This window comes from Nelusetta ayraudi, unplaced genomic scaffold (assembly GCF_046127955.1).
Source record: "Nelusetta ayraudi isolate G7.1 ecotype Tasmania unplaced genomic scaffold, CSIRO-AGI_Nayr_v1 ptg000033l, whole genome shotgun sequence".
Lineage (NCBI taxonomy): Eukaryota > Metazoa > Chordata > Actinopteri > Tetraodontiformes > Monacanthidae > Nelusetta > Nelusetta ayraudi.
The window spans coordinates 3,028,738-3,042,500 of NW_027466083.1; the positions used below are offsets into that span (position 1 = coordinate 3,028,738).

Below are 13,763 nucleotides of genomic sequence, written 5' to 3' on the forward strand. Positions count from 1 at the left end.
TGCACGGCATGATGGGAACATCATGGTCAGCCACATTTATCTCATGATGGTACTTTGAGCTGAAGTGCATCTGAGCATGCCTGAGCATGTTACATTTACAATGTTTGGCCTATTACCAGCACATTTAACAGCCTTGATCTTCTATAGAATTAAGACCACCACATTCCAATAGGACAAATATGGGCAAACTACGTCTCGGGGGCCAGATGTGGCCAGTTAAGCTTTTGAATCTGGCCCGCGGAACATGAGAAAATTATATTAATAGTAAGTAAGTCATAAATTAGTTGTGTTTCATTATTTTTTCAGTGTTTTAAGAGTCATTTTAATAAAGAGCTAAATACCATGGGGCTTCAAAGACACGGATTTTGTTGTAACTTTGCTATTGTTCACATTCACTTGACATTAAAACACATGTTTTCTACATATTCCACAATATATTTTTTGCTCCTATGAGGTGGCTCACCAAAACACTCCATCTATTTGCTCCATGTTCCGGCCCCTCTGTCACATTTTAGATCCCAATGTGGCCCACCAGTTAAAAAGTTTGCTCACCCCCTACACTGGCATCACAAATCAGACGTCAACATAGCATCACAAATCAGCGATCTGTTCTATAAATATCTAAATTTTTCTGAAAGGCCCCAATGACCATAGAATAACTCATATCCCAAAGCTCACTGGATGTTGTTTTTTTCTTTGTCGTTTTGGAGTTGTTTCCTGCGGATGAAAATCGCAGCAGATCAGCAGTTGCAGCAGTGAAACACTCTGGCACCGACAAACACGGCATGCTCACTTTTCTGAAAATCACCCTTTATTGCAATTCTGATGCTCGTTTTGAACCTCAGCACTATTTCTACATGCCTGAATGTGTTGAGTTGCAATGTGATTGGCTAATTAGATGTGTACACTTTGTCATTGAGTGTTAAACGGGCCTAACTAACCAAGTGGCCAAAGTCCAGCTGTCAACATTTCTTATTGATTAGTATTCTACTCTGAATCAGTTCAGAAGCTTTCAGTTGTGTTTTCAGAAGTGAGTAACAAATGTGTGAATGATCTACTGTCTCTTGGTTCCTGGTTCCTTGGTTGTTTTTTTTCTTCCATTTTTCTTCTTGTTGCTGCATCAAAGATCGCCAGATCGTGGCATTTACGACGGAAGCTTCAGTGTTTGGCTAAACCCTCAGGTCCAGCCCGGATTCCATAGTCTGCTTAGATCTAGCCAATTAAATCATTTAACCATATCCCGGCCACAGTCTCTGACAATGGAACATGGCTCCAAACCTACTGGGTGCTTTACAGCAACATTGATTTGAAAATCAATGAAATTTCTTAAACTTGAGAATAAGACTATAGCGATTGTAGTGGTGAACAGAAGTTGCATGCTACCTCCAAACTGACCTTTGGGAGTTGATCTTTTTACATTGGAAACATCATGCTAGACCTGCTGGATCTGACAAGTTTGTCACATTTAAAAAGTTGCTGACTGACTCTGTCCCTTTAGCTGCATCGCCTTGTTTTCTCCCCATCCTCATCTCTAACATCTTAATCATGTAACCTTTTTTTTTTTTTTTTTTTTAACCATACTCAATGTCGAGCCCTGAGCTCATCTCTCCACTGGCATAGTGACAGCTTTGAGTGAGGATGGGTTGGGTTTTTTTGACACTGACCTCTCCTGTCCTTGGCTCACAGGTGAGAGAGATTTTGCTTCAGCAACATTTGCACGCGACCGTAAGATGCATAAAAGAGAGAGCAGAGTGGCAAGCACAGGTCAAGGACAACCCCACCAAGTCCGCTTGGGGTTGTTGTTTTAGATTTGTTGAGTACTGATCAAATGCGTGTGTCTCTCAAACGAAAGCTAACCTGATTTAACCCTCAAGCTGTTTACAAAACATTTAATTGGAACTAATTTTCAGCGACCTTGTTGCCGAAATGCAAGTGACCCATGAGCTGTTTATGGAAATAGAGAGACAGCAGGTTTGCCGAGAGGCAGACTACCGTCATCTGGAGGTTGAACTTTCACCAGGTGCGTTTACATCAAGGGGTGTCAAACTCAAATACACAGAGGGCAAAGGACAAAGTTGCGGGCCAACATTGATGTTTATTGAAAAAATCTTCCTCCAGATAGAACAGTGAATCTTTTTATATGGACCCAAACAAGTTTTGCTTCCACACTGAATATGGAACAAACAAAGCTGATACAATAAATAACTTCATATTGCACTCATGCAAAATCAAATTTCAAATGAAAAAAACAAGCAAAAAAAAACTCATCAGAATAAAATTAAATGAAAATTGTATGCTTTTCATTTCAGTCTTCTGATTTAATTTTCAACAGTAACCTTTTTCCATGGGCTACTAATACATTTAAAAATAAAATAACAATAAACCAATTAAGTAATAATATCCTTCAATGAACGTCCTGTCTTGATTGACGTACCAAATTTGGCCCACGGGCCAGAGTTTGACACCTATGGTACATGGATTGTAAGCAATCAGATTACAGATCGATCTGATTGAAATCATCTCATGTAAGCACTCTATTCTGATCAAATTGGCCAAATTTGATTGAATGGTCAATAGAGGAGGTGGTGTAACCCTGTCTTTGATTGGATTGGAGTCAAATGTTAACAGTGCATTGTTACGCTCCCCGTTGTTGTTGGTCTTTGTTGGTCATTTGCCATAACTGACTTCCTATTGCCTACGGATGCAATGCATTAGAGAAAACAAACAAAGAACAACAACAAGATTTCAAACCACTGTAACAGGCCCTCAGGTCAATGATGACAAGACATATTAAATGTGTTCCACTAAAAAATGTTGGTACACTTCATAATAAGTACATACCTTTAGCATTAGCTAAATAGTGCTACCACCAATACCAACTTAGTATTTAAATTTTTATAGGCTCTTGTTCTCTTATTTCTATTTTTATAGGCTCTTGTTTATTTACTTTTTTACTTTATACTGTTTTGCACTATTTTAGGTTATTTTTATATGCTCTGTTCACTTTATTCTTGTTTGCCCTATCTTCTTTGCTGTTGTAACACCTAAATTTCCCCGTCGTGGGACGAATAAAGGTTTATCTTATCTTATCTTATCATTAGTAAAGTCACACTAATAATAGTTAATTATTATAAAGTGTCTTTTGAAATTCAAAGTTATCTGAGGCATTTCAGCACCATGGACAGTGACACTGTGGCGCTTCCTTCATCACTACAAATAAAGCTTCATATTGTTCATACTTGCTCCTGTTAACAATGTCACATGATTGCATGTGTTCAAGAGCATTATTTCATAATCAGGGTGCCTCAGCGGGTGGTGCAAAAAGCCGCACATTGATCTTTTAAGACACGTTGCCGAGGGACCCCCAGATGCTGTCATCCTCCTCTTGTGTAACCATGGTGACGGTCCCCTCAGCGACGTGCTGTGTCTGCTTGCCTCGCTGTCAAACGAAAAAAGCCAACACACAGCCACAGAGAAGCCGACTGGCAGGCTGCACTGGCTGGTTTCATGAGGCGAGACGCACTTGATTGTTGGACAGCTGACAGAGCAAAGTGACGGGCAGGCAGACTGATCCAGGTGCAGGTTACAGTTTGTCTCAATGAGGAGATACGTCAGCTGGGGTTTTACCTTATCTGTTTAATTTGAAGTTTAATAACAGAATCATTGTCCACAACAATTGTCATAATGGAATGTTTTTGTGCTTTAGTGTTTGTTTGACGGTGATAATGCTTTTAATCTTGTTAGGTCCGGGGATGATGCCGTCAATGATGTCGTCAGGAGGACGCCAGGATCCGCCGGGACACTCTGGCTTTGGCTCTGACTACCTGTCTGGTGAGAGTAGAGGAACAGTGTGTGATATATTTAGCCCACCATGCTGATGTTCGCAGGCATTGCAGTGTCCTCTCTCAGCGCGGCATTTAGGATGCAGTGCCCCCTGGAGGTCAATAACTAAGTAATAATAACCTACACTGTCAGGCTATGTGCGCTCCAACGCAGATGTTTCACAACATCCCGTCCACACAGAGTCAAGTAGTCCTAAAATTTGATCTTGTAGAGCAAGAACATGAACATGACATTTGATTGGATTAATAGGATTTTTATTTACTCTCTCTTTGCATGCTTTAATTGCATTTCAAATAAAAGAGATTTTAGCAAAGGAATAACTCAGAGCTGCTCAGTCCTTCCCAAAATAAACAAAAAAAGAGCGAGGATGGCAGCATGACCCTAAAACTGAGCAGCAGAACAGAATTCATTAATCAATTTGCATATTCCAAGCACCTATAGACATACTACAAACATATATATGCGAGATTGTGTATATTTTTCAGTTTCTCATGTCTGTCTCACATGTGTTCTTTGTTCTTCACTTGTTTTTTCTTTCTCCTTCCATCCATTTAAATATGATCTTCTGGCTCTCTGATTCTTTGACTCTCCAATATTTCCATTTTCTCTCCATCTCTCTGTTCATTTGTCTCTTCTCTCAGGTCCTATGATGGGTGGGAGGACGGATCAGTGGAGCATGAACAAGACAAAGGACAGCAGCGTGCCTGACTCATTCCTAGGTCCACTTTACTTTTTTCAACCTCTGCGTCTTCTTTCATTTGTCCTGATGCTCTTGAGATCACAGTAAATCTGACTTTGCCTGTCTGTGATAATAGCGTTTAGTTTTTTTTTATTATTATTTATATTTAATTCTTGCTCATGTCCTTATAAAAAAAACCTCTTGTGTGTGTTCAAGAAAATCACCCTTGTCTCAGGTGACCTTACATGAAACCTACAGTTAAATATTGTGGCTGGTTATAGTTGTAGGCTGGGGTATGAAAAAACACATGATTTTAAATTCACTTGATTCAATCATGCTTCAATAAAACCAGAATAAACGTTTTTCTTTGGCCGCAATGTATCTTAGAAATTAAGTGTTTAAGTCAACCAAAAAATATATTATTATGACCTTATCATTAGCATAAATCTGGTGCTTAAGGTGGGTTCCATGCTTTTCCAACAAAATCCTATTTGTAATGATCATATTCTCAGTTTTCATTGCTATAAAGTGGGTATATTTATACTTCACCAGTAGACATGGTCCAGCAATTACTTCATCATTTGTGATATTTGAAGTTGCGTATAAACTAACAAAGCCATAGCTGGTGTTCTTGATTTTTTTTCATAGCTGTATGACATTTAGTAAGGGTGGTCACACATGATGAACCATATAAACACGTGTGTGTGTGTGTGTGTGTGTGTGTGTGTGTGTGTGTGTGTGTGTGTGTGTGTGTGTGTGTGTGTGTGTGTGTGTATGACAGAGAGAGAGAGAGAGTGTTATAAAATGACTTTTAATTTAATCAACATTCTATCAGTTGACTTTTCAGACCACTAGGTGGTGCTTGTCACAATCACTGCCACGTGGTGGGTGGGTTAGAACAAGTTAGAGCAAGATTGTTTCCTAACGTGTTTCTGATGCATGTGCCTTTTGTTTTTATCAGGCTTCTCCCAGCCTGGCATGGGAGGAACAATGGGCTCCAGCCTGCCTCCGTTCCAGTCCAGTATGAGCTCCAGTCTTGGTCCAGGCCAGGCTGGTATGGGGTCGGCCTTGGATGCCCAGAAGAGCACTGGGCTGTTTGGAATAGACAACAAAAATACCAGTATTTCAAGTGGAAGCAGTCCATTTAAAAACAATGATCTGATCTCCTCTGGCGGCCCAGGAATCCCCATGGATCATTCAACAGGTATTTGAGAGCAGGAGGTTTTATGTTTAGACTGCAAATGAATGCTGTGTAGTGGAGCAGTGAGTTAGTTTGGTGAGGAATCAGAGAATGCTTTGTAGGTTTGTCTTTTTTTTATTTATTTTTTTAAACAGAGCTGATGATCATAGGCTTGGTGGGTTTTTTTTTCTTTTTTTTTCAGATAATTAAATATTTCATATTCACATGGATTATTTACAGCCAGCCAGCAGGGTTGGATGGCAGAAAATATGTGATACAGCCTGATTACACAGGCTTCCACCAGCAGAGGGCAGTCTTACCTCCTTTTTTTTCACTGATTCACTCAGGCAAACACTTGGTCACTTTTTGACTCATGGTAATGTTTCACTGCTGGTATCAACATACATTGTCCCTTTAAATAACTCCAACACATGTTGCATAGTTTTGTCTGATAGGGGAAAAAACAGCAGGCTACGGGAAACCTACGATCTCCAATGAAATAATTTGCTCTTCACTGTAAATTAGAATATAATAGATCTATACTTTATTCATTCCCATGGAGAATATTCAGATTTCCATTATTACTTCATTTTTTTTGCGTGAGTCTATCATGGCACCGCAAAATTCCAAATCACACACCACAAAGAATAGAAAAACCGACAACATAATCATACATGTACTGTGTCGCACTGATTTACATTAAGTCCTGCCATCATCCTTGTCTAACCATAACAGAGCTGGCCAGCACACTCAAGTGAACTTTCAAAATATCTGCGTCCTAGCATGAGACACCTTGCCAGTAAACCCAAGTGAACCTATAAAATGACTCAGCATGCAAGTTTGTGGAGGGCGGGACCTATTAAACATTTAGCAGTTCTCATTCAGGGTTTTATTTTTGATCTCTAATGTCAGTGTGCTAAAGATAGGGCTGTTAGCTTTAAGCCAGCTCGTGGAACAGGATTGTGGTTATGCAACAGTTGCCTGTCTCGGCGCTTTGCCTTTCAAGTAATTGTACAGTAAGTCAGTCAGTATATAGTAGTGGACAGATTGTTTGAGTTCATCATTTTCCTGTACGCTTCTGAGAGAAATTTTCCCCACTGGACAATAATGGCTTAATCAGAAACAGATTTTCTTCAGCTTTATGTGATGAATACAAGGGTTTTACAACCCTGGTAGTTGTTGTCTCTCTAGTAGAAAATGAAAAAAGTATGGACAAAGCACAATTAACAGTAAGAATTGACCATTAAGCAAACATGGCTAAAACATGGCTTGAAATCTTGAACTCAAAAGTTCAAGATTTTAAGTTATTTGAGCCCATATTGGTATTTGCGTATCCCTGCGATGAGAAATATTTTGCCCTTTCAAGCCATTAAAGGAAGTTACTGGGAAACACGGTGCAAAAATCACATTCTGGTTGGTTAAATCAGTCCAGAACAAAAGTGGAAACAGGTTTGTGTTTGTCAAAACTTGCTCATGCATACCTTGTCCTTTATGTTGTCATTCTGCAAGATGTTGCAATAGTGTCGCCCTAACGCTTTATTTTGGATTAATTTCCCTGTGATAGTGACTGTGCTTCTTCGGACATGCATGCGTTCATGTCTTTTCATGCATGTGAAATCCTGCTTGAAATCTTTCAGATTTAAGTACAGTCCCATTTCTGTTTGCACCAAGCGCTGCTATTCACATTGTGTCTTTTTTTTGTCTTGCATTGCTGCTCCCTACACAAAAGCAGATTTGCCTCCTCAGTAATGGTGAGGTGCATGGATCGAATTGAATTCAAACAGTGCAAAGCTTCTCCTGGAGATCTTAAATATGTGACTTGATCCAATACAATTTTGCATGATGTATACATTTATTTATTTTGAAATATGAAACCAGGTTCCTTGTTGCAGCCATAAACACAGTTTGAGAGCTCTGGGAATAAATTGAATTACAGAATATTATCAAAATGCAAAGTGATTTTATATATATATATTAAAAAAAAGTAACCAGTTAGCATTTCCATACTATATTTATAACAGCAGGTAGCATAAAATATTTTGCACTAAATTAAAGTTTTGAAGTTTGTGTCAAAGAAACCCAGAAGTTCAGACATTGGTTACTTTGGCTAGAAGGAACAAAAGAACTCTATGAGCTCTTTAGATTTTTCCCACAAGTTGTTGCAATATGATAATAAACATATCATCATGTGTTTTATGAATTCAGACTTCAGATTAATGAGTAACTGTACACACCAAAGTTTTGATTGAATAGACTAAAAATGGGATGACTTTGCTGTCTTGTTTAAGTAAAACTAGTCATTATTTTTCATTTTTGTTGCCTTGCACAGTCAATGCGTGTACCAAAAACCTTAACAGTTTGCACGATCAATTAAATATTGTGCCCACGTTCCCAGATATCATTTTGTTCAAATGGATTATGACCATGGTTTTGTCTTATTTGGTCCCTATGATAGACCAGATCTCTCAGACACAAAGCTTCCATTACATACCAATAGTTCACTTACAGTTATAAGTAATTCTAAAAACATTCAGGTTATTTTAATTCAATTCAATTTGTGGCTATAAATTACCTTTTGAAGAAAAAAAAGTAACCCTCTTTTCTATTGTATTATTTCTTTATTATTATTTTTTTGAGGAAAAAAAACTCATCTGCAGTAAAACCATGGTAACCACAATCTACTGGCTTTTTGGCAGGTGATTCTCTGACACAGTATGTGATTGGTTCCTCCTCTTATGAAACCCTTCCCCCCCTTCGGCAGCTCCCTTCCTCTCTCCCAGCGACTCAATGGACGACAGCAGTCCCAATTCCTCCGGCTCGGAGCCTCTGAGCCCTGAGAGAGTGGGGCTAGGGGGCGAGGCTAGCAAGAGACGAAAGAAGAAGAGGAAGGGCGACGAGGACGACTTCAACATTTTGGATAGCGTGGACAATTACACGGGCCAATCACACAAGCGTGGGATGCCAGAAAAGGGTGGACAGGAGGCAGAGGAGGATGTGGACGAGGAGGAAAACTGGGAGTGGGAACTCAGAGAGAGTGGAGGAGGGGGTAGAGTGAAAAGTAAGAAGATGAAAAGTCGTGCGAGGCTGCCGGAGGAGTGGGGCGCACCCCAACAACCCGTCTCTCCCGTCCCTGCCGCGGTTGCCACAGCAACAACCAGCTCGGTTCCCTTTGACCCCAAAGCCCAGAAGGGTGGTGCGGGTCCTGTTCCGTCCTCTCCCCTGGCGCAGGTGCCCACTAGTCTGAACAACCCTACTCACTCTAGCCTTGCAACAGACTCACCTCCGCGCTCCTATGAGCCAATGTCCTTGGACGACTTTCCGAAATCTGCGAAAATTGAAGACAAAGTTCTGTCAAGCAAACCTGAGCCTATCGGCGGTGGTTCGGCGGTTAGCGGTGGAGGCAGGAGCGCCCCCGCCGGTGATGTCAGTCGTAGCCTGGCGCTGATGACGGGAGACAATCTGAGTCCCGTCTCTCAGACTTTTTCCTTCCTAGATTCAGTCCTTCAGACCCCTCCAGGCTCCACTCCTGATTCACAGACTGCAACCCCCATCACCAACACCCCTTCCCTTGCCAGTGTTGGCGTAACGAAGCCCAGCCCGACAGACACCTCCGCTTCTTTATTCAGTCCGTCCAGAAACCTCCCAGACCGTCCGTCCGCTCCCTCTTTGTTGAGCGGCCCGTCGGCACAAGTCACCGCGTCGACGCTCAACGTGGACGCCAAGCCCTTCGTTCCCTCTGCTTCACCCGCAGTGACCGCAGTGCCCACTGTTAGTGTAGCGGCCACCACCTTCACTGCGTCGCCTGCCACCACCACTACCGCCACCCCACCCCGAGCGGTCACACCCTCTAATTCCTCAGCAATGCCTGGTAAAACTTTAGCTACGTCAGCCTCCCCACTAGACACTCCTCCTAAAAGTGTTGCCACGCCCATTAGCCCAAAGCTCACCACCACCACCACCACCACCACCCCTCTCTCCATCAATCCTGTAGCCCCTCCCTCTCTCCTTGAACACTCAGAGCGCCCGGAATCTTCGTCGTCACAGCTCCCCCAATTGGAAGGTTGGTGCACAACAGGGAAGATTTCAAATAACATAGGGCTAATTTGAGAAAAAAAAATTGTAAGGTTTAAGCCTGCAGGAAGTAGCTATTGTTTGTCTTCCTGTATGCATGGCTCTTTGTATGTGGATTGAGCACCATGCCTTCTCAGTGCTCCATCCATCCTTTACTGTATTTGTTTGCCATAATCAGGGCCCGACAGATAAAACATCAACAGTCGTTATTTGAACTTAAAAATCGCTCCTTAAAAAAAAAAAAAAAACTTAAACATGAAACATTAACAAAAAAAACATATATGTTGTCTGTAGACATTTACCCCAGGCATACCAATATATCTATGGGAGACAAATGCACTGTGCCCAGTCGGGCCCTATTTTTTTCTTTTTTTCTTTATTTGTTTTGTTATATTATTATTGCAAAGTTAAAACCATTTGACTACCCTCTGCCCGTCCCTGTGTGTCTGTCTCCATTTTCATAATAATTTGAAGACTGAAACTGCTGCTGATAACTCCACTATCTGTGCTTGCTTCATCCCTGCACTCTCCCTACCATTGTACTTGCCCAACTTGTCACTTTTAGCTCACTTAGCGTCCAGACTTCTGGAGTGAATTTAATGTCTAGAATTCACCAAAGATGAGTTTTAGATGAAATGTCAATGTTCAATTCAAGCAGTTGTGACTTTCCCGTTTTCTTCCGTTTCTCTCAGTATCCATGGAAAGTTTATAGATGTACTTCTTAATGTGGCCACTAAATCTCTCAAGAATAAAATACAAGCAAAAGTCATATAATAATAATAATAATGGTATGACTTGAAAGTCATATTGATCTTGTGCACAGGAAAGATCCAGAGCAGCAGTTTGTTTGTTTGCTTTTTAAATCTGTTTTTCTTCCTGTTAAAATACTTGTGAAGGTTGGACTGTGTCTTTGTCATGTTATCCTATATACAGAATCAGGCTTTTCCCCAGTTGCCACTACATAAGTGGCAGGACAGCTGGTTCGGAATGAGCCATCCACTCTATTTTTGACATACACAGTTTGTTCAAGTGCCCCCTTGTTGCATGTAGTAGCAACTTGACATGTCAGTGATGTCGGCCCCCACGGTTCACCTGACCCTCTGATCACTGGGGAAAACTCTGAGCTGACCTCAGTCGATGCCTCCTCCTCCTCCTGACAATGTTTGGTTTAAATGTTGAGTACAACATCACCCAGTCTGCTGAATGAAGCTTTGGTCTGCCATGCTTCTCCTCCTCACTGCATTAATCTTACTCAATGTTTTGTCATTTATAAAACTGTGTATAAACTATTAATGCTTGACTAATGTGGATTAGACACTGTCAGATTAAAGTTTCCATATTTTTATTGCCCACACGGTGTTTGATCATGCTGGTTCTTTACCTACAAAGATGACGAGTTTCTCAGGATGTCAAACCAGTGTGTTTAACACCAATGTTGAGGCATTTTTAGGATTTACTTACTCAATGTCATGCTTGACTTAATAATATTTTCTCCATTCTCTTTTCCCTTTTCTTTGTCTTGTCATACAACCATAATGGACTTGCATCCACAGGTAAGACCAATGACTCTTTGTCTGTGTCCATCTTACACAATTCACTATATACAGTATATAGATAGGTATACATACATGTATATATGTCTTTAATTATTAAAAGTCTTATTAGCAACTCTTTCATTATGTATTTGTCTGGCTGTGACAATGGTGTTATGATGGCGAGCCATTGCAAAAGCTGCAAATGAATGAATTGTGTGGCCGTGCGTCATGAATTATGACCTCCAGTCCATACCAAATGGCACGGTCTGAAAGATCTTTGCATTACTTTGCGAACTAAAACCCCGTTCAAATGTTAAATATCGAGAAGTTGAGACTCACCAGACCAGACGATGTTTCCTGAGTCTTCTCTTGTCCAATGTTGTTGAGCTTTGTGTGAATTGGAAATCTCAGCGTCCTGTTCTAGGCTGACAGGAGCGGTGGCCCAGTGTGGCCCCGTGTTGCTGCAGCCAATGACTTGATCACTTGATAATGATGTTTGTGTTAATGAGCAGCTGCACAGATGTACCAGAAAAAAACTATCTGGTGAGCGTGTTCATTCTGCCTGCGCTGTATCTTTTTGACAAATGTTTTGTGGCAGAGTGGAGATGGTATCGTGAAACTACTCAATTCCTCAGACGGTCAACTGTGTGAAATCAAACCATCTACTATTGTTGAACCCTGTATGCAGTAGGCCTTGAAAACAGTCGCGGAGAGACTGAAAAGAGTAATGCTGATAAAAAGGATTGAAAAGAAATAATGTTGTGAGCCCATTTGTGTGACATTTGGGCACAATATTTAACTTTATAGCATGCAAATGAGTCTGGAATGATGAATTTATGTTGCATAAGTCCTTGATTGTTCAACTCAGGTTGGCATCTTAGTAATTATGGGGTTCATTAGATTTAGCTTAAAGTTCCTACACTACATCAAGATATTGACTTCAGCCTGTGGTGGTGAAATGGCCAGTTTCAAATACAGGTGCAGTGGAGGGCAATCAGGAGGGTTTGTAATCCCTGAGGACAGAGCACACTGAGGTACTGTGGATATTTCTGCTCTGGTGGAAGCACATCAAATAATCGGTTCAAATGTCCAGCTAGCCTAAGGAAATAATGGAACTATAAAATCAATTAAATAAAAATCAAATGAGCAGCTAATGATAAATGTGATACTCGTTTCTGATACAGTTCTGATGTCCCTGATAGTCCCTTTTAGATGATAGTCACAGTCATCTGTGTGTGTGTGTGTGTGTGTGTGTGTGTGTGTGTGTGTGTGTGTGTGTGTGTGTGTGTGTACCGATCCCTGTGTGTGTGTGTGTGTGTACCGATCCCTGTGTGTGTGTGTGTGTACCGATCCCTATATCAATGCTTACAACTTGCCATGCGTGCTGCACTCTGGCGTTTAATGCCAGGTTCCAAAGCCAGCGAGGCTCAAGTAGCCAACATTGCGCTTCCACTGTGTCTCAACTAACTTTGCGTGAGCTTTGTCAACTTATCCTACTATAGATTACCACTGGCACTGCACTTTCACTGCGGTTGTACAACTGAGTACTGTTGTGCTTTGGGTGACTTTGATTGCCGTTGTGTTTTCATTTTTGCACCGTAGAGCACATTTAAAATGAGCAATTAGCTTTGTCTTACAGTTTTGTTTATATGCTTAGTATGGCCACTGCGCTATTGCTACGGTTGTACAGCCCACCACCAATACAGAAGTTTACTCACATTGCAAGCTACGCTCCCGATGTTGATCAATTATATGATTATCAGCTGAACAGCTTGTTCAATTGATCAATGCATTGAAGTAGCGCTGAAGGTACTGTTTTGTTCACCAGGTTTTAGAGTGCATCTTGCCAGAAGACATTGAGCACCACTGTGTTGCTCTATTTGCATCTGTCTTCTTCTGGTTTTGTCTTGTCTGTCCCTATTTTTAAAGGCATGAAGTGTCCTTCTTCAGGGTTGAGGGTGAACTTAGTCTTATATAAGTCTGTGTGTTTGCGTAAAAGCTGTGCTCTGCCAGACGTAAAATGTGCATGTGTTCAAAGAAGAGAAGAAAACTCCTCCACACACACACACACACACACACACACACACACACACACACACACACACACACACACACACACACACACACAAGCAGAAAAAGCAGTTGACCTGGCTTTGTCCTTCAGAGGAGCCCGGCTGTCTTAACCTTGATTTAATCAAATCAAACACGTCTAAACAAATCTGGACAATCAAAGGGAGTGTTTTTGTGTTGCGGACACTTCATCATGTTGCAGTTGCTGTTCATCGACGCAATCAGGCAACCCCCCTGGTTCCATCTCCAAACAGCTGCCTAGACTGACATGACTTTGCAGCATTCCAGGGGCAAAGCAGATTGGAATCTTGGTGTGCTTCCAAGCCCGGTAAAGTCTCCTACCAGCGAGGTTGCTTTGGATTTTAATGCTGGTCTGTAAAATGCA

General features: G+C 41.2%; 1 protein-coding gene across 9 annotated transcripts in view; it reads left to right on the forward strand.

Annotated features, from left to right (window-relative positions):
• Positions 1–13,763, forward strand: part of LOC142891767 (uncharacterized) — a 74,702-nt gene that overhangs the window by 23,692 nt on the left and 37,247 nt on the right. For 7 of the 9 annotated variants that reach the window (XM_076031567.1, XM_076031574.1, XM_076031568.1 and 4 more), the window contains exons 3-6: positions 3,745–3,831; positions 4,485–4,562; positions 5,484–5,726; positions 8,464–9,762. In XM_076031567.1, the coding sequence (XP_075887682.1) occupies positions 3,745–3,831; positions 4,485–4,562; positions 5,484–5,726; positions 8,464–9,762 (1,707 nt within the window). The remainder of the gene's footprint in view (positions 1–3,744; positions 3,832–4,484; positions 4,563–5,483; positions 5,727–8,463; positions 9,763–13,763) is intronic. The other 2 variants (XM_076031572.1, XM_076031577.1) reach the window with 2 other exon arrangements.